Source organism: Mangifera indica, chromosome 10 (genome assembly GCF_011075055.1).
Source record: "Mangifera indica cultivar Alphonso chromosome 10, CATAS_Mindica_2.1, whole genome shotgun sequence".
NCBI classification, from domain to species: domain Eukaryota; kingdom Viridiplantae; phylum Streptophyta; class Magnoliopsida; order Sapindales; family Anacardiaceae; genus Mangifera; species Mangifera indica.
The window spans coordinates 16,678,420-16,703,490 of NC_058146.1; the positions used below are offsets into that span (position 1 = coordinate 16,678,420).

A 25,071-nucleotide genomic window follows, 5' to 3' on the forward strand; every position below is an offset into this window, starting at 1 on the left:
TAAATATTCTTTGAACATGGATGAGGCTTGTTTTGGCATAAAAAAGTTAAGAAATGAGCTTGACGAGGTAAAAGCATGGGACTATAAGTGTCACTCTTTCTTTGAAAATAAATACTGACCACAAACAGTTCATGTGGCCCTGACCATATTCACTTTAGCAATACAGATGAGTAGTGGGCCTCATCCGTGTTCTATATGATTCTGTTTTCTGGACTTTTGAGTAACTATATGGGCCTCTTATTCTAGTTAGCCCAAGTAGAAATCACTTGCTTCTTAGAACATTATATATAAAATTTGATGTGCAATCGCTCTGAGTTCTACTGTCTTACAGCGGTTAAGGTGTTTGGCTTTCGCTCAGGATATCTGAGTTCGATTCATCGAAATTCCTGACAACAAAACTTTACCGCACAAGATTTTTCATTTTGATATGTGTTAGTTTATCCTCAATGAAAGCAAAATTGTGGGAAAATGTGTATATTTACATTTATCTTCCAAATGTTGTGAATTCATTGAAAATCAATGAGGTTGTGCCATAATATCTGCGCTCTAAATTCATTGAAAATGAATGAAGTTTCATAACTTAAAAATCAGCAACATGGAAGGAAGAAATCATATCACCATCTCCTCAGTAAGCTCAGCTCCTCCCTCAAGTGTAACTTCTCATCTTCATTCATAGAAAACCGCCATATGGGATTAGTCTTTTAGTATGCTCTGAACCACCTATTCATGCATGCCTTGTGAAACTTATGCAAGCAAGGGAGAACATTATAGTCCTCTCCTTCCTTCAATCCTAACAAAGATTAACACCACAACTCACATTCATTATCTTCACAGCTAAGCTTGCAGTGGCCAGAGGGGTTGAAGTAGCATCCTTGGCCTTCTCTTGAGCATCAAATATTCAAATGCAATCACTTGATATGATGATGCAGCTTTGCTTCTTGGCTGCCTTCCAGGAATGACCAAATTGTAGATAAAGGAGATTAACTTATTGAGAACCATTTGGTTTAGAGGAAGACATAACATTTGTAGTAGATAGTTAATAAGCAGATTTGTAGTTGAAGTTAGAATGTCAAAGGGCCAAAGTCTTTTGTTGCTCAGTTATATTGAATGGTTTTGGAAAAGTAGCTGAATGGGAGATTTTAACACAAAGCAGTTGCACCTAAATAAGAGAATTACTCTTGACCTTTCAAAACTATTTATCATATAAATAGAGGTTCAGTACTTATTGTCTCATCACAAATTTCATTATTTTCTATTATCTCTGCATTACAGCCTAGATTTATACATTATCATCTGAATCTCCTTTCTTTATAAAAATTTAGTTAAACATTATCCTAGCTACCTCGACAAAGCACTTAATAGATTAAACATCTATTCAATGAAATTTTCTACCATTGGTTTGACTCATTTCGACCAAGGCAGAGAGAAGCTTACTCAATGACAGATTAATATGTAGGTTAGATATTTTACTTAAAGCGTGTAGCATAATATATTAAGACTGGTTTATCATGTGTTGTTTCTACTAACAATTACATAGTGAGTCTATCCGACAGGAATTCAATACATACACAAGCTTCAATTGATGTTGAACATCCAAGTATTTGCCATAAATAAGGGTCATATTTCATTGATCTCGCGAGCTCTTTCACAAGTTTTTTCAATAACCATAAGAATAACATGTCGTGGAAACGGTTGAGTAGTTGAAATTGATGTATATATGGAAGTTTCAACGATAGTTATAGCGGAAACAAGAAAGTTTCAACATCTTATGACCCTTAATAAGACATTAAATTTCATCAAAAACTAGTAACCTTTGTGCTACATGATATCTCATTCCTTGTTTGTTGTAGCATCTGAAGCACCAGCATTATCTTTTAGCATGTCATCGTCAGAATCAAGTATATTTTTCCATCCCTTGGCACCAAGCAGGGAATTTCATCCTTTATCTATCAAATACATGACCGCAATAAACATCAAGCATAAAGAAAGAAATACTTTTATCAACCCTTTGGCTTTTAGTCCACTAGAGTATAGGTCCTGCAGTTTCGAATTTTAGGAAATTGCACCCTGGAAATAACAAAGATTAGTGCAAATCCAATGTTTACAGTAAATGACATAAATGCTTAGAAAAATATAGTGTATAGTTTAAAAATGTACAGACACTGTCATTGTACTCTTTCATCACTTCGTCTCTCTTTTTCTTTCAACATTCTCAAATACTTTTGTAGAGTTTCTTAGCAACCAAATGGGTTTTGGTTCTTTCAACTGCTTCTAGATTTTCTTTAGCAACCAAACACAAAAACCTATATAAAGTTCCCAAGATATAACACCCAAATTTCTAGTCAATCAACATTCAAGTTTTCTAGAAGAAAACTAGATCAGTAAACTAAAAAATTAGATTAAAAAAGCAGTTCTAAAATCACACAAAGCCACCACCACCACTAAACGCACACATCTATAGTAGCAACAATGAAACACAAATCCAGATCTCTTGTAACAAGCAAACAAAAATTAACACAGATTTCTTATATTTATCAAACCAAAATTAGACAAATCACCTAGGCTGTGCAATTGGGTGGGTCGAATGACGGGTAGAGCTACTATGAGGGATGTGGCACCTGTGAAATGTGAAATATTGTTTTTGCTACATTTGGAAATTACCAGGTGATCAAACTTAGAGAATCTACAAAAGAGAGGAAGAAGACAACAGAAGAAAGAGAGTCAAGTGTGTGAAGAGTGTGAAGGATTGGGCAGCAACAATAATAAAGTAGTGACAGGCAGGGAATATAGATCAGCATTTAGTCTCAACCGTCGCATCATATCAACTAGCTTAAAACTCAGTTCTTTAACATCTTTCACGAAATCAAATGGCATTCCCTAAGAACTTCATATGCTATATTTAATACTAACAGATTAAAATTTAATAAACTTAACTATTACCACACTCAATATTTTTTAACAAAAATGAGTGTTTGCCTAGATGGGAAGTTTTTAATTTAGAGTTTACAAAAATTAAAAAACAATTAGCTAACCTAATCCTAGAAAACCCAAAGTCATGTCTAATTTCACAAAACTATCTCAAAACTAGACTTACATCATAAACAAGTATAATCAACTTGATATAAAAAACAACAGTATTAAAACTCACAGGAAAAAAACACCAATGGAATCACTGATGATTGAACCAATTTGTTCACATACCCTACCAAAGATAAATAAACAAATAAATAAAGGTTTCAACATAACAAGTAGTTTTGACAATGAATAAAAAGAGAAAAGATAAATCACCTAAGGGGTTGTTTGGAAAGTGGGCAAACTAGAATTTCTGAGAGTGTTTTCCTGAGTCCACTCCCTGTATCTTTCAAAAGGGTTTTGCCTACCCTCACCATTTCATTTTTTACTCAATCGATTCGATTGTAGCGTCAAAACTAACAATTAAAAATAGAGTCTGACTCAACCAATTGTTTATCTAAAATATAGTCGTTTCGATGTTGTATAAAACACACCGTCTGCAAATTTATCTAGAGGGTTTTTCTTTTTGTTGCAATATAGAAAACTGAATTAGAGTAGTGTGTAATAAATTACACTGAAATAAGTCTCTGTCAAGCCGTTTAGGCCAAAGGACTTCTTCCCACGCAAAGTTCATTACATTCCTAAATTAGTGTCTGGTTAATTATTGAAAACTCAAATATTCATTCGTAGATTGTTAAAATACACAAAACTAGTTAACATATCTATTTCTCTCCAAGATTTAAAAAACTAATAATTTTCTCCTAGAGTTAAATTTTGAAATATTATATTTTCCCTCTTATGGTTTCTTTCTTTTTGTTCCTTCCTTCTCTACCGTCGTCACTAGGCAGCTTCTCTTTCCCACCCTTTTTCCAATGCCAATAACCAGATGAAGAGTGTCTTCGTCATTGGACCTCCAAAGACGTAGACAATCGTCTTCAATTATGGATGACAACGATTCATCTTTGTATAGTGACGAGGACGTTCTTCATCCAATTACCAACACCGAAAAAAATGAGGGAGAGAGAAGTTAGTCGTTGACAATGTTGAAAATATGAGGGAGAAAAAAAAAAGAAAACCGTAAGGCGAAAATATAACATTTTAAAGTTTAATTTTGAAGAAATTATTAGTTTTCTAAACCTAAAGAGAAATATATAATGTTTTATTATTTTTAATATATTGTTGGTTAAATGATAATTTTACTTATAAAACTAAACTAATTCTGTTAATTTTAACCCATAATAGATGGGTGTTTAAGTTTTTAATATTTAACAGATATTAATTTCAGAATGCAATGAATTTTAGGTGGGAATAAGTCCTTTGGCTAGCCATTTATATGGTCATTTAAAAAAATTAAGAGTTATTTGGCCTTAATAATATATGTTGATCAGTTGATGGCATTCATGGACTGAAGTAGTTAGAAAATTTATAAAACTAACCTTCAATGTAATTTTTACATCTATTTTTTTGTTTTCTAATTTGCTGAAGTTGAACTGAATCAATATCAAATCTAAGCTAACGAGAAATAGTGGAATGTGTTACTGGCGATTACCAAGTGTCAGTTCTAGTAACGAAATTGCAAATGAATGACAAGAATTTTAACACAACTCTTTAGACTTAGATCTCTACTACCCTCCAGCAACCCTTACAATTTCTCTTCATTGTCTTCTTCTTCTTTTGTTTATGCTGGAGATAGAACGATTTCTCTCTTCAAAGCGTGCCAAAACATAAAACAACTATTTCAGATCCAAGCCCATTTGATTATTGGGAAATTGAAATTTTTACCACTATTTTATTCCGTGTATACAAAAGCGTCATTTATCCTAAAGCTTTAACAAATATACCACAACAGTAATCACTTTTCCTAAAATACCCCTCTTTAATCTTTCATGCACAAATTCTCTCTCTTCTTCTCTGCAACTTTTTTCTCTCTTCTTCCAAAGTGATAAAGGAATCACTCTCTCTTCTTTCTCATCTTCAAAATAAAAAACAGGAAGGAAAATATTGAATTTTTCAGATTAAGAATTCTTCAAAGTAAGGATTTAAAAAAAAAAAAGAACAATTCATAAAAAAACTCAACCACATCCACTTTATACCCTGGAAGAAATGACCATCAAAGAAGATCGCATTTAGTAGGATTTAACTAGAAAAAAAATTAGCATTTAAAGATTAAAACTAAAAAAAAAAATTACATTTAAACGAAAAAAAAAAACGCTGGCGTGAAATTCTGGGAATTAACAGTTAACGTTAACGCCAACCCTTAGCGTTAGCAACGCCAACCCTTATATGTATATAATATATTTATATTAATATATATTATTATATTAATATATTAATTTTATATATTATAATTATATTATATTATAAAATATTATAATAATATATATAATATATTATATCATTATATATTATTATAATATTATAATATAATATATAATAATATTAATATATTATTATAATAATATATATTATATTATTATAATATTATATAATATAATATATATATATATATATATATTATTAGCCACATATATTATTAGCCAGGGTTGGCGGCAACGCCAACCCTGACATTATATATTATATATTAAAATATATAATATATATATATATATTATAATATTATATATTATATTTTATTTAATATATGTATAAGGGTTAGCCTTGCCAACGCCAACCCTTATATGTATATATTATTATAATATTAATATTATAATTATAATATATAATAATAAATAATATTATTATTTAATTTTATATATAATATAATATATATAATATGTTATTATATATTATATATAATATGAAGAATTCTTAATATTATAATATTATATAATAATATATTATTATATTTATATTATATTTTTAATTAGAATATTATAATTATATTATAGTACAATTAAATGATTGACGCTCCTGAAGTGATCCATACAGAGAATCTCTGTAATTCTATCTTCTTTCTCATCTGAGGAAGAAATCTCAATAGCATGAAAATAAAATATTAGTATTAATGGAAGGGAAAAAACATGTGATTAAACAATAAAACCCATGAGAATCCATTATAAAATATTCAAATTGGACATAAGGGAAGGAAAGACAAAAATTGCTAAATTTATTACGAGAATTAACATCTGCTGCAAAAAATTCATAGTAAAATCATCCACGTCTAGGTTAGTGTTGACTTAACCCTGTATGTTATTTGTTTTCTTTATAAATAATTGAAAATTAAATAAGTATGGTATTTTTATGTTCATGTAAAATTTAATTTTATTATGATTTCATGTTATTAGATTGTTTAATGCTATTATTTCATATTGTTTCTATTGTTTAAAGTTGTTATTATTATTTAATGTTGTTGTGATGGCTATAAAAAACCAAAATACAGCTGAAAAAAAATTTCAGATTAATGATGAACAAGTTGGCGTTAACGCCAACCCCTGGCGTTTCCGTCAAGCCTTGGCGTTAACGCCAACCAGATGTGCCCCACTGAATTTATTTAATTTTTCCCTGTTTTCTTTTATTGCATGCAATTTCTTTACTTTTTATGCTTGTTTTTTCCTGTTTTCTTCTATTGCATGATGTGTTGTCTTCCTTGTATTGACAGAGAGTTAGATAATATATTACGAAATTGCCACTGTCATTTTTTTCATGTTTTACCTTGATATATTTTTATACATCAGTTGATGATATGATAGTTAAATACGCATATATGAAGTTTGATTCTATTGGTATTGCATTTGGGGCTTAATTTGAAAAAATGGAACATAGTGTAATTTAGAGTTTTTATGTTTTTTAGGTTTATTTTTAATTAGGATGAAAAAAACTGTATTTAAGATTCGATATGGAGGCCAATGGGTTGAAGGTGATGATAATGTCACAAGATATGTTGGTAGGAATGAGAGAGGGATTTGTATTGACACAAATGTTGATTTTGATGGATTCATTGCAAGAATCAGCTCTCGTCTAAGACTTGATCAAAGACAGTCAACTGTGTGTGTATTTACAGTAGGTGATATGGGTCCAATGAAGATTGTAGATGATGATGATGTAGAGTTTTTTATGGTTGTAGCAAGAAGTTCACAAGGTTGAGATTTGTACGATTTAAAATAGGACATCTTTATAACCAAACGCTCTCTATATTTATATGGATTCGATCTCCACCAATCAAATTGAGAAAAGACATTTTCTGTATCTCTAACAATGTTAGAAGTAACTTTATCTAAGATAAAGTTATTATAATGTTTGTAATAGCCTGCATGCCTCGCACTTCGTTGATTTGGAAAAACAGAGAGAGATGTTGACTTTGTCAATGATTTTCTCGTTCAGAAGAAAATCTAATATATAGTTTCATCTAATAGCGATAATTACAACGTAATAATAGGAAGACAGATTAGATTTTGTTTTATCAAATTTAATAATATATCTTTTCAAATTTTTTATTTTTGGGTTAAATTAATAATATGATCAAAGATTTTTTTTTCTCGTCATTAGGGTTGTATTATGTAGTTTAGCATAATTTAACAATTTTTATCTTTTTTTATGTATAAAACATTTAACAATTTTTGGTGGGTTAGTTTATGTAATCTAGCATAATTTACATTTAATTTAAAATGTAAAACAAAGAGATTAAAAATTATAAGAGATAAATATTCAAAATTTGTTAGTGATTTCTCATCAAGTTATATTAATAGAAAGACCCAAGTAAATCGGACAATATTTCCCTGTAAAGCTATACATGATTTGTTTTATGAGTATAATTTATACATAATTCTGTAGGTATTGTAGAATAGAATTATGTACCTGCTTCCCCACCATGAGGGTCTACTTTTCGCGCCCCCCATTCTCATGAGCATCCTGTAAACAAGTCTGCAAGACACTCGGTCCATGGGACATCATACAATAGTGTTTCATACGACCGTCTTCAACAAATATTAATAGAACATGAAAGAGACATCAGCTCTCAGATACAACAACAATTGGACCAATACGGTGTAATGATGCGCGCGGAGTGGGAGCGACAGTTGTCAGCGTTTCATGAGGATATGCAGTCCTATTGGCAACAACAAGCATCGATGTTTCGAAGGGAGATGCAAGACCAATGACAACAACAACAATCGATGTTTCGAGGGGAGTTGCAGGACCTATGACAACAATAAGCATCAATGTTTTAGGGGGAGTTACAAGAGCAATAGTAACAACAAACATCGATATTTCGAAGGGCGCTACAAGACCAATGGCAACAAGCATTGATGTTTCGGGGGAGATGCACGACCAATGACAACAAACATCGATGCTTCAAGGGGAGATGCAGGAAAAAATACAATTAAATAATCAAATTACAAGACTTGAGGGTTCTTATATTCAGACATCCGAATCAGTACATGTCATTATCCCCCATACTTAATTTTTATTTTTAATTAGTTGTATTATTTAATTTCTATTTTCAATTGCTTAATTATAAAATTATGATAAACATAAATTTTTTAACTTTTTTCTAGTTAAATGAATCATCAGACGAGAAAGTCCGACAACAAGTGCAAAACCAACCAACAACTACTCAGAAGCTGCCAACAACTAAAAAAGTGTCAACTTTCGAACGTGTACTGCAAAAAGGGAAACAGTTGGTCAGTCTATTCACAAATCCAGAAAAAGAAAAAAAAACAAACAACCAGTAACTTCGAGTTGTGATTTAGACCTGAAGTTGGCTGGGTGTTATTCAGAATTTACATTATGGTACAATCAAACGTTTGATAATGACAGTCAACGCGTCTTCCTCGGGGGGCCAATCGAAACGACCTCCTATATGCCCAAACTATGGTGGACCCAAATTGTAACACTAGGGTAATGGTTGGAAAACACGATATGTACCCTTCCTTTGTATTTGTTTCTATTAGTTATCACGTTCAACTTATGATGTAATTAATCTGTGAACACAACATATTGAAACTTTTATAGGTATACTCTGTAAATCTTATCCAGATGATAACTGGACAACTGTTTCCACCCAATTTGTTGTTCTCCCACAGTGTTATAGTTAGTTTAAACAATTGGGTGCAAATATAGAGTGCCCTACGTTTTTTCTAAATCAAATCAATGGCATCTCGCACCTTCAGACAAAAGAATTCTTTCGACCATAAAATAGTGTTAACAAAATAGTGTACAACTGTAAGTTGTTTACGATAAATTAATTATTAGTATTTATTTCTCTTCATTGGTCTACAGATATTTATTCCGATCAACTTTGACAACCAACATTGGGTGTGTGGCGTATGGATGTGACTTGGATATGCTCTAATATTCATAAAGTTATGACGTCTTATGCTACATTCAGCTTCATTATAGCAAGCATGACTTTGACTTCTGCCAGCGTCTTGGCTCGAAACACCTATATGTCGTCATCAAACTCCGAGAATTCTGTCTTCATCATCATCATCCTCCTCCTCATTACCTTCTACATCATAATCCTCATCCATGTTCTCATCATTACAAAATCAACACTATAATTCCCTCCAAACTTTTGAAAACTTTGTGGATGTGCCCACTCATCTGTCGAATGATTTGCCGTTTCTTCATCATGAACATCTTCGCTTTGTTGATTGGCCTTTCCATCATTTTGACTCTCGGTAACAAAAAGTTTTGTGTAACTTTGTGAATTTCTTGCTACAACCATCAAAAACTCCACATCATCATCGTCTACAATCTCTATTGAACCCATATCACCTACTATAAATACACGCACAGTTGACTGTCTTTGATCAAATCTTAGACGAGTTGATTCTTGCAATGAATCCATCAAAATCAACATTTGTGTCAATACAAATCCCTTTCTCATTCGCACCAACATATCTTGTGACATTATCATCACCTTCAACCCATCGACGTCCATATCGAATCTTAAATGTAGCTTTTTTCATCCTAACTAAAAATAAACCTAAAAAACATAAACTTCAAATTACACTATGCTACCATTTTTTCAAATTAAGCCTCAAATACAATACCAATGAAATCAAACTTCATATATACGTATTTAACTATCATATCATCAACTGATGTACAAAAATGTATCAAGGCAACACATGAAAAAAATAACAGTGGCAATTTCATAATATATTATCTAACTCTCTGTCAATACAAGGAAAACAACACATCATGCAATAAAAGAAAACATGAAAAAACAAGCATAAAAAGTAAAGAAATTGTGTGCAATAGAAGAAAACAGAGAAAAATTAAATAAATTCAGTGGGGCACATCTGGTTGGCGTTAAACGCCAACAACGCCAAGGGTTGGCGTTGTTCATCATTAATCTGGAATTTTTTCAGCTGTATTTTGGTTTTTTATAGCCATCACAACAACATTAAACAATAATAACAACTTTAAACAATAGAAACATGAAATAATAGCATTAAACAATCTAACAACATAAAATCATAATAAAGTTAAATTTTACATGAACATGAAAATATCATACTTATTTAATTTTCAGTTATTTATAAAGAAAACAAATAACATACGGGGTTAAGTCAACACTACCCTGGACGTGGATGATTTTGCTATGAATTTTTTACAGCAGATGTTAATTCTCTTAATAAATTTAACAATTTTGGTCTCTTCTTCCCTTATGTGCAATTTGAATCTTTTATAATGGATTCTCACAGGTTTTATTGTTCAATCACATATCTTATTCCTTCCATTAATACTAATATTTTATTTTCATGCTATTGAGATTTCTTCCTCAGATGAAGAAGATAAAATTACAGAGATTCTCTGCATATGTCACTTCAGGAGCGTCAATCATTTAATTATACTATAATATAATTATAATATTCTAATTAAAAATATAATATAAATATAATAATATATTATTATATAATTTTATAATATTAAGAATTCTTCAAATTATATATAATATATAATAACATATTATATATATATTATATTATATATAAAATTAAATAATAATATTATTTAATATTATATATTATAATATTAATATTAATATTATAATAATATATACATATAAAGGGTAAAAGTTGATATTATAATATATATATATATATATATATATATATATATATATATATATATATATATATATATTATATATTTTAATATATAATATATAATGCCAGGGTTGGCGGCAACATAATATATACATATATTATATTATATAATATTATAATAATATAATATATTATATATATTATTATAATATTATATATTATATATATTATTATAATATTATATATTATATATATAATATAATAATATAATAATATATAAAATTAATATATTAATATAATAATATATATTAATATAAATATATTATATACATATAAATGTTGGCGCCCTTATATGTACACGTCAGGGTTAGCGTTAACGCCGACCGTTAATTCCCAGAATTTCACGCCAACATTTTTTTTTTTTTCGATTAAACGTAAATTTTTTTTTCAGTTTTAATCCTTAAATGCTTTTTTTTTTTTCTAGTTAAATCTTACTAAATGTGATCTTCTTCGATGGTCATTTCTTCCAGGGTATAAAGTGGATGTGGTTGAGTTTTTTTGTAGGTTGCTCTTTTTTTTTTTAAATCCTTACTTTAAAGAATTCTTAATCTAAAGAATTCAATATTTTCCTTCCTACTTTTGATTTTAAAGATGAGAAAGAAGAGAAAGTGATTCCTTTATCACTTTGAAAGAAGAGAGAAAAAAGTTGCAGAGAAAAAGAGAGAGAATTTGTGCATAAAAGATTAAAGAGGGGTATTTTAGGGAAGGTGATTACTGTTATGGTATATTTGTTAACGTTTTAGAATAGGTGGCACTTTTGTATACACAGAATAAAATAGTAGTAAAAATTTCAATTTCCCTTTTTTTTTGATTAAACGCAAATTTTTTTTTCAGTTTTAATCCTTAAATGCTAATTTTTTTTCAGTTAAATCCTACTAAATGTGATCTTCTTCGATGGTCATTTCTTCCAGGGTATAAAATGGATGTGATTGAGTTTTTTTGTAGGTTGCTCTTTTTTTTTTTATATCCTCACTTAGAAGAACTCTTAATCCGAAGAATTCAATTTTTTTCTTCCTCTTTTTATTTTTGATGATGAGGATGAAGAGAGTAAGGATCTCTCTGCATGATTTATTTCTTTATCACTTTGAAAAAAAGGAAGAAGAGAAAAAAAAGTTACAGAGAAGAAGAGTAAGAATTTGTGCATGAAAGATTAAAAAATGGTATTTTGAAGAAGATGATTACTGTTGTGATATATTTGTTAAAGTTTTAAAATGTGACATTTTTGTATACACGAAATAAAATGGTGATAAAAATTTTAATTTCCCTTGATTATTTCTGGTCTTTTTTCCAGCAACCCATTTTGGCCAATCAGAGTTCTAAAATATTCTTTAGATTTTGGAAATAGAGATTACACTATTTTGCTTTTTTAATGCATTGTCAACCCTGCTACTTTTTGTGTTAATGTTGTTATTAAAGCATACTCCAATAGTAATATGCCGGACAAGCTATGGTTTTTTTATTTTAATATCATTAAAAATGGGTTTGTGCCAAATAGTTATAGCTTTGTTCCTCTCTTGAGCTCCTGCTCGAAGGTGGAATGTATTGGAAGAGGGAAAATGTGTCATGGTTTGGCCATGAAGAATGGGACTGATTTTGTTTGGCCAGTGCGGAACTATTTGATTCATATGTATGGTTGTTTTGGACTTATAGATTGTGCTGCAAAGGTTTTTGCTGAAATATCCTAGAAGGACTTGAGTTGTGGAATTCAATGGTTGATGGGTTTGTAAGAGTGGGAAATTTGTAAGTTGCACATCAACCGTTTGATGCGATGACTAAGTGAAATGTGACTTTTTAGAATATCTTGAACAATGTTTATTCAAAGAGTGGAAACCCTGGCGGCCCGTTGAAGTTGTTTAGGGAAATGTTTAAGAGTAGGGGTTTCGAGAAAGTGATACTACAATGGTTAGTGTGCTCACTGCCTGTGGTAAGTTAGCACGATTGAAGGAAGAAGGTGCAGTGCACGGCTTTATCATAAGGACTTCAGAAAAATCTAATCGGATTCTTGATACATCACTGATTGATATGTATAGTAAATGCCATAAGGTAGACGCAGCACAAAGAGTGTTTGATAGGACGAAATTAAGAATTTAGTTTGCTAGAATGCAATGATTTTTGGGCATTGTATTCATAAAAAACTAGAGGCTGGGCTTAAATTATTTACAGCATTGGTAGCTTAAACCAGAGCAGAAGGAAAGAGCATTTCTCCAGATGAAATCACTTTCATTGGTGTTCTTTGTGCTTGTGCACAAGCAGAACTATTGACAGAAGGAAGAAGTTATTTCAATCAGATGATTGATTTGTATAAGATAAAACCAAATTTTGCACATTATTGGTGTCTGGCAAACCTTTACTCTGGTTCAGGGCTTACAGAAAGGGTTGAGGAAATCTCAAGGAAGATGCTTGAAGACAAGGAATTGCCATCAGAATCATTGGTGTGGGTCAATGTACTCAGCTCATGTCGTTTCCAAGGAGATGTGGCTTTAGGGGAAAGAATAGCAAAAACTTTGATAGACATGGATCCTCATGATTTCTCTTACTATCAGTTGCTACTGAATGTCTATGATGTAGCAGGTCGAAAGGAGGATGTTGCTATGGTGAAAGAGCAAATGAAAGAAAGAAGGATGGGAAGAATACCCGGATGTAGTCTTGTAGACTTGAAAGAAATTGTTCACAAGTTGAAACTGGAATGCTCTTTTGCGAGTGACAGGGAAACGAAGGGGAGGTCATCATGCAGAAATCAAACTTGGTGACTGTTGTCTCAGAGCAGCCACAACTGCGTGAGAAAGAGATGGGAAGTTAGCATCAAAACCAATTCAAGTAAGGATATAGGATACATCACTAAACAGCATTATTTATGTATCTACACATTTCATTACAGAGTGATTGATTGAAGGATGCAGTGTCATGTAGAAGTTCCGAATAAGAATTACAATTTTGGTGGGGCTAATGGGTGCAGTCCTTCCCCAGATGAGTGTCCTCAACAAAATTTGAAGAGTTCAGTAATCATCATTCACATGTTTCAACAAGTTGAAGTCAGTCCAATTTTTTGACAAGATGGTGGCTAATGCTAAGTCAATTTTTGTTCAGTAATTTCATCTTCTTGTTGATTAAATTTATTCTTAATTTAATAATAAATTAGCTCATATAATTCTACTATTTCTCAACCAAGTTAAAAATGACACTTTCAATAAGTTACTACTTCTCATCACCCCTGCACCGTCAGATATGATTAATAACCTCAAACCAACTTCAACTATAGAAGGGGTTATTAAAGCAACAAACATTTCAGAAAGAGTATATTTAACATTTTTCCTAGAGGAAATCATCAAACAACACAATCCCTAGGTCAGATTAGCAGAAAGGCATTAAGTCCAAACACTGCTAGACCAGATTGGATTGAACTATTATTTACAACTTAAGAAGTTTGTAAGTTTGTTATATACGTCTATGGCACAGAGAAAGCATTTGAACTACTAGCTAATAAAACAGAAAAGCATCCAGTGACATATTACTAAAACATATTCATAAGAACCCAGCCTGCAGAACAAAACAAATCAAACATATAGGAATTGTCACAAAACCTCAAAGCATTAAATCAAACAAAACTGAAGCAGAACATAGCTGTGCCAATACCCATAAGTGACCTCAAACACACCCTAAAAACACCAAGAAAATTGTAGACACAATGTTATACAAGAAGGTAGAGTAATCAAGTCTGGCACAACGCAACTACATTTACAATGCAATACCATCTGCAAAATAATTTCTCCAACCTGATTGAACGGCAATGCAGGTTCTCTCCCCACTAAACTCCCAGGCCCCAAATGTCTTTTCAGCATCAAATCAAAATTTCAGGCTCAAGCAGCTAAAGAAACAAAAGACCAACCACTACTTCTCTTCATAAACACCAGAGAATCACACACGTAAAACAGTGTAACTGCAACTCCCGCGAACAACAACAAATTGTCCAAAGGATATATTTCAGCTTTCAAAAGTTTAATCAAACTATTGAATAAAACTCACTAAAAGCCCCCATAACAACAAAAAGATACAACACACCAGAAGAGTAATTTAAAACATATATCTAAATCAAGAAAATTTTTCCATAAACGGCAATACAGAACACAAAAATTACTCCATTAAGTCAGGGAACAAAAATCAAGAAACCCTAACTTGGAAGATGAACCCTAATTTCAAAAAAGATAAACAGATCGCGGGAATAAAGGGGTACTGACCAGAATGAGGTCAAAGAGAGTGGCCTGGTCGACCTTCACGAACTGAGCGTCCCAGTTCTTGAGGTCTTCCTCAGCAGCGGCGATACTGTTGAGTTGATGGTTAATCATATTGTTGGCAGCTTCGGTGAGCCTGGACTCCACGTGCTTCTTGCTGTACTCGATAACCTTAGCGAGGATCCTGCTGGTGACATTAGGTAACGGATGCCGTTATCAGCACAGTCATCTTCAATCATATGTTTGATCGTCTGAGACTCGAGAGCCACGGCCTCGTCGACCTGAAACGGCTCGCCGTCAGAGCTCCGGAGGATGATTTTCCTTGGTGACGACATGGTGTATGGTTTCAAAGTTAAGAGGCTTTCTGAACATTTTTGGCGTTTCAAAAGAGAAGCGAAGGGGCAGGAAAAAAGGGACTTGGACTAGGCCTAAAGCTCTCTTACTTTGCGGAAATGGATTATTGCTGTCGATACATGATTGGTTGAGTGTTTCAAGAAAATTTATTCATAAATTTAAATAAATTTTTTTGTCCCGATTCATTTGTTGGTTAATATATTTTGAATTTTTAGTAAAAATAATTACGTACAAACTCTCCTGCCTTTTCTTTCCATTCCAAAACATTCTTGGTTATATGAAAATGATTTAATGTCAATTCCCTTCCAAATCCTTAAGATTATAATTATCATTAAATGGACATGTTTTTACAAGTTATCAGAAGTCCCTGAACATAATTCTTTTTAGGTCAAAAATTTATTTTCACTCAATATTTGGTGAAATCTCAAATTTCTATCAATTAATTTTTATATTAAAATTTGTTTTTGAAGGTAATGGTAAAAATATCATTTAGCTAAAAATAATTTTAAAAACTAAAAATTTATTATATTTTTTTCTTATTAATTTAAAAATCTAATAATTTCTTTCACCCAAAATTTGAAAAGTAATCATTTCTTTCTTAAGGGACGTTTGGTTTGGGTAATGTTTTATTTCCAAAATATAAATATTACTTTAAAGATAGATTATTTAGAAGATTACTGAGTATAAATGATTACTATATTTGATAAAATTTGGTAGGTATAAATAATTATTGTGTTTGGTTAAAGGTAATAAAAGATTATCAGTAAATTATTTTACTTAAATGTATTTGAATATAATTATTTTTAAATATTTTTATATTATTTTTCATATTAATTAAAAATAAATTTATTTTTGTTTCAAAAAATTAATAAATAATAATATAATTATAATAAAATCAAGATTACCTCGCTAATCTTTAAATACCTAAGGTGAATGTGGTAATCAGATTACCACTTATATTACTTGTCACGTCAACATTGGTAATAGAAGGTTACTGTAATATTTTATTAATGACAAACCAAATAAAGGAATAAAAGATAAATTACCAAGATAATCTTAAAAAACTCAAACCAAATGCCCCCTTAAGGTTTTGAAACCACTACTCTCTCCCTCCCATCCCTAGTCGTCTTTGTCAGAGAGAGATTGAAAGGAAGAGAGAAGTTGAGAGAGAAAGAACGTAACTAGAGATGACGAAGTTCGTTGTCTCCAATGACAGTTTCTAAACCTTATGAGAGAAATTGTCATTTTTTAAACTTTAAGTAGGAAAAATTATTAGATTTTTAAACAAAAGAGAGAAATATGATAAATTTTTAATTTTTTTAAATATTTTTAGTTAAATAATAATTTTATCCTTAAATTTAGCAATAAATTTTAACAGAATAGTAGATATTAGATTTTTTAAAAATTAACGAATAAGTGTTTAAGATTTTATCAAACCTTGGGTAAAAATAAGTCTTTTGGCCTTCTTTTTAGGACCAAAATAAAAGTACAATATTCATAGATAAAATTTAAATTAAGATGGTTTAAATTGAGGTAATTAATTAAAATAATTATTATTTAATGTGTTTATATAACAATAATCTCAAAATCAATTGGCATATTTTTTTTGTAGTCAAAAGATGAATGCTGGATGAAATTATCTTCTTTTATAAAAATTGTCTTTTATTCAGTTCAACATATTTCAAAATCCATATACTCCCTCTATATAAAACAGTCATCGTATATACCATCTTATAGTCATTGATCTCAAGCAGTCTACTTAGTTTTTCACAAAAAAAATAGCAAAAAAGTTGATAAATGTTCATCTTTATTTTACCACTCAAGAAGTGTATAGATTTACTTACGTTACATTAAAAATGAAGATGTCGTAAGTGTGCAATTGAATTTATGCAGTTCTAAGTTTAATTTGTAAAATAGATTGAATTGATCACATTTTTTATGAGTTGTGTGAATTTTATTATGATTGAATAGGGTCATAATCAATTAATAGTTAAATCCAGTTGTTTATAAAAAATTTCCTCCATGCATGGTTAGGATCTAATATACGAGTCATGCATGATATGATCAAGTAAAAGCGAGAGATTAAATGATATTTAATATAAGTATGTGATACTTGCACAATGTTAGCAATGTTATCAAATGCTTTATCAAAGACAACTCCATAAATCATTGACATTGGCAATTATTTTGAATTTTTTTTAATTATTAAAATTTAATTAAAAATTTAACTTTCATATATTTAATTTTTTAGATTTTTGTATAATTAAAGTTTTATTTAAATAATCATACTTAAATTGAGTGATTGACATAATCCCACCCAAGTTTTAGCCTAAAGATAATTTTTTTAATTATATTTTTCTTCTAAAACAAACTCAGTTAAATAAATTAATGTTACAAGGGCAACATAGTAATTTAATACAAAAAATTTTTTTTTAAAAAAAAAAGAACAACACTTTCCAGGTCTCATCTTAGCATTTTAAACACAATTTTATGATCATTTTACAAATTTAAAATTTATAATTCAATCCATGCATTTGAAATTCTAGAACCCTAACCATTGCCATAAACAACTGTAACCCATCAAACCATTGCTCATTAATTCAAAATTTCATAAAAACAAAAGAAAGCAAAAGTTTATATGACAAATAAGTCTTAGAAGTAGAAGCATGAGGAACGCTAATGCATCTAGCAAGACTGACCATGGGAAGAGATGACCAGAGGTCGTTAACAAAAGATCTGAAAAGATTCTTTTTGTTTTTTTACAACTTTGTTATGTTGTGGTAGAGGTTTTTATTTTGAGTTTATTTGGATTTTAATTAAGGAGTGCGTTTATTGTTGATGATGAGATTTTCTCTGATGGATATTCTACAATTTGGAGAATATTCAACACATGGTGCATGGAGATGGGGGAGACCATGAGAGTAAACTGGTGGTGGGGACGAAAAAGTCACTCCAATACAGTCAAAGAAGAAAAAAACAATCCAATACAACTCACCAAACGGCAAATAGGAGATGATCAATTCTTCACCATTTAAGAAGTAAAAATCAAATATAAGTGGGTCCGCCAATGAAGCTAAAATAAATTTTTATATGTTCAACTTTGAATTAAGGCCAAAGGATTATTCCCACCCAAAGCTTGTTGCATTCCCAAATCAATACCCTTTAAGTATTAAAAACTTAAACACCCACCTGTGGGTAGTTAAAACTAACTGAACCAGCTAAGTTTCAGAGGTAAAATTATTTTTTTAGGTGAAAATATATTAAAAATAATATAATGTTATTTATTTTCCCTCTAAATTAAATTTTGAAATATTACATTTCCCTCTCTAAGGTTTCTTTATCTTTCTTCCATCTATTTTCTGGTGTCTTCACCAGCTGGCTTGCCTCTCCCTCTCCTTGTCGATACCGAAAACCATAGCAAAATGATCTTCATCATTGAAAGAAGATGAATCGTCTTCTTCTCTTCATCTAGAGATGAATACCACGTCTTCATCTAGAGACGAAGTCCACTTTGTTATGCTTCTGTAGAAGTTGATAAACATGAAACCAAAATTTTAACATGTGAGCTTTCAAATGGTTATAGCCAAAGATTGAATTTCAAACATGTAGGAATGCTAAGTTGATAAGGAAAGAACAAGCAATAAAACCAAAAATCACATGATTCATGCAACAAGATTAGACACGACAATAAATCATGTCAGGCCCAAGACCCACATGATAATGGGTCTTAGTGTCAGGCCAGCCTACACATCATGTGAAGCCTATGGCATGGCCCTATATGATGCTAGGCGGTTTGGCCATTAATTATATTAATAAAAAAATAAATTTAAAAAAAATAATTATTTAAATTTACTAATATAAATTTCTTTCCAAATTAATATAACTAAAGACTATAAATTGCAAGTCAATCCTCCAAATAACATTTTTTTTATATTAACAAATGATATAAAATCATTTTTTATTACTAATTGTCATATCTAATTAAAAAAAATTTTTATTTTATTGGTGACGTTGTGATGGACTTGTTTTCTCTAACTATGTCTTCTTGGCTTACCTAACGTTTGAGCCGGGACAACTATTTTTCATACACTATTGCAACCATTGTGTTATTATCAATTAACAACTTAGTTTTTTTTTTTGTTTTTATAATTTTGTTAATTATTAGTTTTTTAAAAAATATAATAAAAAAATTTAATATGTTTTAAACAAAAAAGGTGTTTAAACAATTGGGACAACTTCACTTTTGTAAATTCAATTAACTGTGAATGGATTTAATGCAAAGACTATAATAAATACATTGTTTCTCTTATAGTGTTTATATTGCGCTTGTTCCTGGTCAATTGAGTCTACAAAGAGAAGTCGTCCCAATCGCTTGCACACATTTTCTGTTTAGAGCAAATTAAGTTTTTTAATTATTAAAATATTTTAAATAGAAATAATAATGAACAAAATTAGAAAAACAAAAAAGAAACTATATTATTAATAAACATTGAGGGAATGGTGTAAGTAACAGGTATAACAAAAATTATGAAACTGCAGTATTCAGGGGTATGCACATGAGTTTATCAATTCTTGTTGGTATAATGTACAATCAACAATTGTCTCAAATTTTAAGCGTCGGAGTAAGCCAAGAAAATCTAGTTAGAGAAAATAAGTTCAACGCGACATCACCTATAAAAAAGAGTTTCCTTTTAATTAGAGATAACAATTAGTAATAAAAAATAATTTTACATTATTTGAAAATATAAATAAAATTTGATTTGGAAAATCGACCTATAATTTACGACATTCAGTTGTATTAATTTAAAAAAAATTTATATTAGTAAATTTTAATAATTATTTTTTTAATTTTATATTTTTAATTAAAAAACCAAACACAAAAATTGAGTAAAGAAAATGTAGAGAGAAATTGAGATTGAAATAGAAATATTGAATGAAAAAAAAATGTAGAAAAGGATTGAAAGAAAATGTAGAGAGAGATTGAAAAATTAGGTTAGATGTGTACCAGCCCGACCCAGTACAAAACTGTAGCACACCCATTAAAATTTGAAAAAAAAACAAAAAAATTGTTGTGTCTAGACAGGATCACCATTTCACGTATTCCGTGTAAGCATGTCATCACCGTTGCACGACATATGAGGCTCACGAAAGTCAATGCATGGGTCCATCCATTTTTTCAGATCGATATCTACTGTGCAATATATCAAGAACTTGTCAATCCTCTTGGAAATCAATCTGATTGGTTGCATTCACTAGAAGGAATGGTTATTTTGTTCCCCCTCCTCAATAGTCGTCGTCGGGGTCATCCCTCTAACAGAAATCGATGTCCTTCACAGAGAGAAAATGTGACACCGAGGATTTGTAGCCGTTGCCATGGACACGTACAAACCCAATGTAAAAGCCCAATACCCGTGCTGACCTCTGCCCCATAGCGTTTATCTAAAAAAGACAAAAAGACAAGATCTTGACATTCAGTGGAATCAGTTTTGTTAGTTATATGATTCATCATTATTATACTTCAGTTACATGTAACCGATATATTTTTATTGTTATTTCAAATGTGTAATTGTAATGATATGTGATATAATAACTTTAGTACAAATTATTTCTTCATTTTATATTTGTTAGAATGAGTTGTTTGAGTATTTCTTTATTTCATCTAACGTTTGATAGTAAAGAAATAGAAAACAATAAAAAAGAAAATTAAATAAAGTACATCATACACATTTGCACATAAAGTACATCACCCCCTCACTCTCACTCTCATTACATGCATTTTTTATATCACTTAAATACTTACTTTCACTCTCATTTTTATTTAATATTAATTACTACAGGTTCATTCGGAAAGAAGAAATTCTTATTTCTAAATTCGAATCGAAAAAATCAATTTGTGAAAACTATATTGAAAATAACAAGTTATAAATAAATAGATATATTGAAATACCTTAGAATGTCAATAATAAAAAAATTACTCGAAAATCTAAAAAACAGATCTAAATTTATAAAACTACACATTCAAATAGCTTATGAATGATAAAACCAAAAAATTGATCAAAAATTTCGTAATTACATCATAAAACATGTCTAGAAAAGCACATCATAATTACAAATATTAAATTTGAAAATGTCATATGAAAAAAGTCTAGTCCGGTCACAAACAAACTCAAAATCATAAAAACCGAAAATCTTAAATTTGATAAAATAATAAAACTGCATAATACATATTGAAATAATTTTATTTTGGCCTCCAAATTCGGTGCAACCAGCAAAGCTAGTTGTCGTTATAGAGCTCAAAACAAGCTTCACGTTGATATATCACAGGCCCCGTAACTCCTCCCGGATCAAAAGTTATGGCCGTTCAAAGTCGGTCTCATATAAACCTTATAGTTTTAAAAAAGTTAATTTCCACCCAACCCACGGTTTTCAAGCCCTGCCCACTGTTCAGTGTAAAATTTCAGATGGACCCCCGTAGATCTCCCCCTGTTCCCCTTCCCCTTAAAATTTTGAAAACGTTAAATTTCCCCCCATCCCACGACAGCGTCGTAATAGCCTACTGTCACGTGGCTAATTTCAAAAACGTCCACAGTGGAATGAGGACTCTCACACAGCTCTCCAATATTTTGAAAACACTAATTAAGCCCCCTAACCCACTTTCAACAGTAGGAGAAATCGTCCGACAGTGGGAAACATTGTTCCTATTGTCGGACTACCGAACATTTTGAAAGGGATTTCCCGTCAAAATTCGTCGTTTTGGCCTCCAATTTCAACACAAATCAAATCTACATTGGCTATAACACAAAACCCTCAAACAATTCAACGAAATCAACCAAGAATCAAAACATTTTAAGCATTGTTCAAAATCGAAACCCTAAAGTTTCAAACCGCAAAATCTCACTTAAATCTCAATAATATGAACAATAACTTGATTCAAACAAGATGACGAAAGATATGTTAGTGTTTTGTGCAATTTTCGGTGGTCAAAAACGACGAAAATCGTCAAAAATCAGGCCGACAGTGGGACAGGGAAAAATTTCGAATTTTCCCCTATTTCTGAACAATAAACTTACAATGGGGACAAAGGGAATTTGTTGTGTTTATATATGGGCAGTTTTGATATTTTACAAAAGTTAGACATTTTTACTTTAATCTGAATTTTTTAGATAATTTTACTTGAACCTCCTTATTTTTGCCCATTTTTTATAATTTCCCATCAAAATATTGCATATTAAAAGTTTCTAGATTGTCCAAGTCAAAAAATCAAAAACCCTGTCAGAATTAGAATCACTAGTTTCCATAATTGATTACCAAAGTCTCCGAACAGTAAAGGCAGTACCAAAACGAAAAATTAGGAACTTCTAACTGAGATGCACGTGGTGACATGGGAATCGGGAAAATTCCTCAAATCTAATGTGTCCTTCACTGAAACCACTAAACAGATTTACATCTTCAAAAAATAATTGACATGCAACAGTAATCAGAAACTTAATGATCCTGACTGCAGCAATTAATAATTGGCCTCAGTTTTTCCAATTCTTCTGGGCCAAAACGCTGAGGATAAAATCAAGGTCTGATTACCCAGTCTAACAGGTAATTCAAAAGAAGGCTGTGAAAAGAATTGTCACTTAAATAACCATGCAGTCCAAGAAGCATCTAGAGCAATTTATAGTCATTTTACAGAAATTGAACATCTGTAACAAAAATAGGCTTAAAGTAGATTACAGGTAAAAAGAGTAAGCAGATAGTATGAATATCTTTAAGGAATTCTTTTTAGTAGGTAGATTATAGGTAGAAAGAAGAGTGAGCATTTTACTTTATGATTGCTGGTAAGGCTTGTGATTTAACAGGCTTTTGAGGATATATTTCATCGAAAACATAAATTATCTTATTGGAATATGATGAGGTGTGTTAAAATTGTTTATGTTGAGTATTTATTATACAAATTTGGTTTTTTAACTTTGAATTAAAAATTTTTTTGTTGTAATATATGACTTTGTTTTTTATTCTTCTATTTCTTGTTTGATTATCTATTTTAATTTCTTTAGGCATTTATTGTTTATTTAAAATTAAGCAAAAAAACAAAACAAAACCGTTGTATTAATACTTACCATCGATATAACAAAAATATACCATTATTGTTTTAACTATTAAAATCATTGTCTTTGCATTATTATAAACCTTTATATTAGCTAAATAGTTATCATTTAAAAATAACACAATTTGTTACTTAAAACATTTAAAACGGTTTTCTAATGTTCTTAATAACTACTACCTTAGTTAAATAATCATCGCTTAAAAACAAAATAATCCATTACTTAAATTAGTGCAAATAGTTGTCTAATATTTCTGATAATCGTTGCTTTTAGTAATTTAAACGATTGCATTGGGGATTAAAATATAAAAATATATCACTAAACAAACCATTGGCTTAGATCACACCCAATTTGTTGTATTTGGGTTATTAATGCAGCGATTACTTTTACTGTTTACTAATTGAATACAAACCATTGCCTATGACCTAATGCAATGCCAATATTTATGGTGTAGTAAATATAAAAGTCACAGTTTATATATGCATTTGATAACGAAAATCAACCGCTATATTAGACTTTTTACGGTGTAGTAATTAGTGTCTTATTTATAAAGTGCAATTTTATGAAAGAGACTGGTGTTATTATATGTTTATTTTTTAAACAGCCACAAGCCTATTATTAAATTCCTCAAAAACTTCTTATTACCAGAGAAAAAATATCTGAAGAATGAGTCAATATATTTCCACCAAGCCATGCGAAGAGTAATGAAAAATTAAATGAAACAAAGATGTCACCGTTTCCTTCAATTGTCTTTGAAACGGTACTGGGATGTCACCGTTTCATTTCTTTTTCTGTCATCGCCTTTGTTGTCTATTCATCCCGTCCTAAGTCAAGTATATAAACTTATTTCCAGCCTGCCATCTTTGAACAACATGTTATTCTTATGCAAGTGGCATTACTTTTATTCCACCAACCATGAAAATCTAAAGTAAGCCACGCGTTACAGAAAGTTGCCTAGGAACCTGTTGCTGTTAGATATCTGGCAGAAAATGGAATCAGATCAAGGGAAGTATTGCTTGAAAATAGCTGATGCAAACATAAAACTGGCTATAACTGAGCCTAGAGTGGTCCATAACTCTCCCATAGTCAACATTTTGCTCTGTTTCTTTTTCTTTCTGATATAATTTTTTTTCTTCTTTAGACTCTTAAGATGGAAAGGATTATGTAGAGTCCTGTGAATTGCTGATTAAGTCATTAAGCCACCCACCATTGGCCTTCATGTGCTTCTGAGGGGCTTCCACTGTGGAAATTCTTAAACTTTGAAAGTCTGAGTCAGTTACAGGGTCATTGTCCTTTATATGTATTTGTGTCTGATGTGAGACTTGTCTC

The 25,071-nt window shown here is 30.5% G+C and overlaps 1 protein-coding gene, 1 long non-coding RNA gene and 1 pseudogene across 2 annotated transcripts; 1 reads left to right on the forward strand and 2 right to left on the reverse strand.

The window, feature by feature from the left end:
* Positions 1-1,600: 1,600 nt before the first annotated feature.
* Positions 1,601-4,094, reverse strand: LOC123227980. Its single transcript, XR_006504580.1, has 2 exons — positions 3,149-4,094; positions 1,601-2,067 (listed from the first exon to the last, which is right to left on the reverse strand). It is a non-coding gene; the product is annotated as an uncharacterized LOC123227980 (long non-coding RNA).
* An 8,871-nt stretch (positions 4,095-12,965) lies between these two features.
* On the forward strand, positions 12,966-13,816 carry LOC123226812 (pentatricopeptide repeat-containing protein At3g51320-like). Its single transcript, XM_044651327.1, has 2 exons — positions 12,966-13,129; positions 13,249-13,816. The coding sequence occupies exons 1-2, from the start codon at positions 12,966-12,968 to the stop codon at positions 13,814-13,816; spliced, it is 732 nt and encodes a 243-aa protein (XP_044507262.1).
* On the reverse strand, positions 13,342-15,803 carry LOC123227979 (annotated as a pseudogene).
* Positions 15,804-25,071: the final 9,268 nt, after the last annotated feature.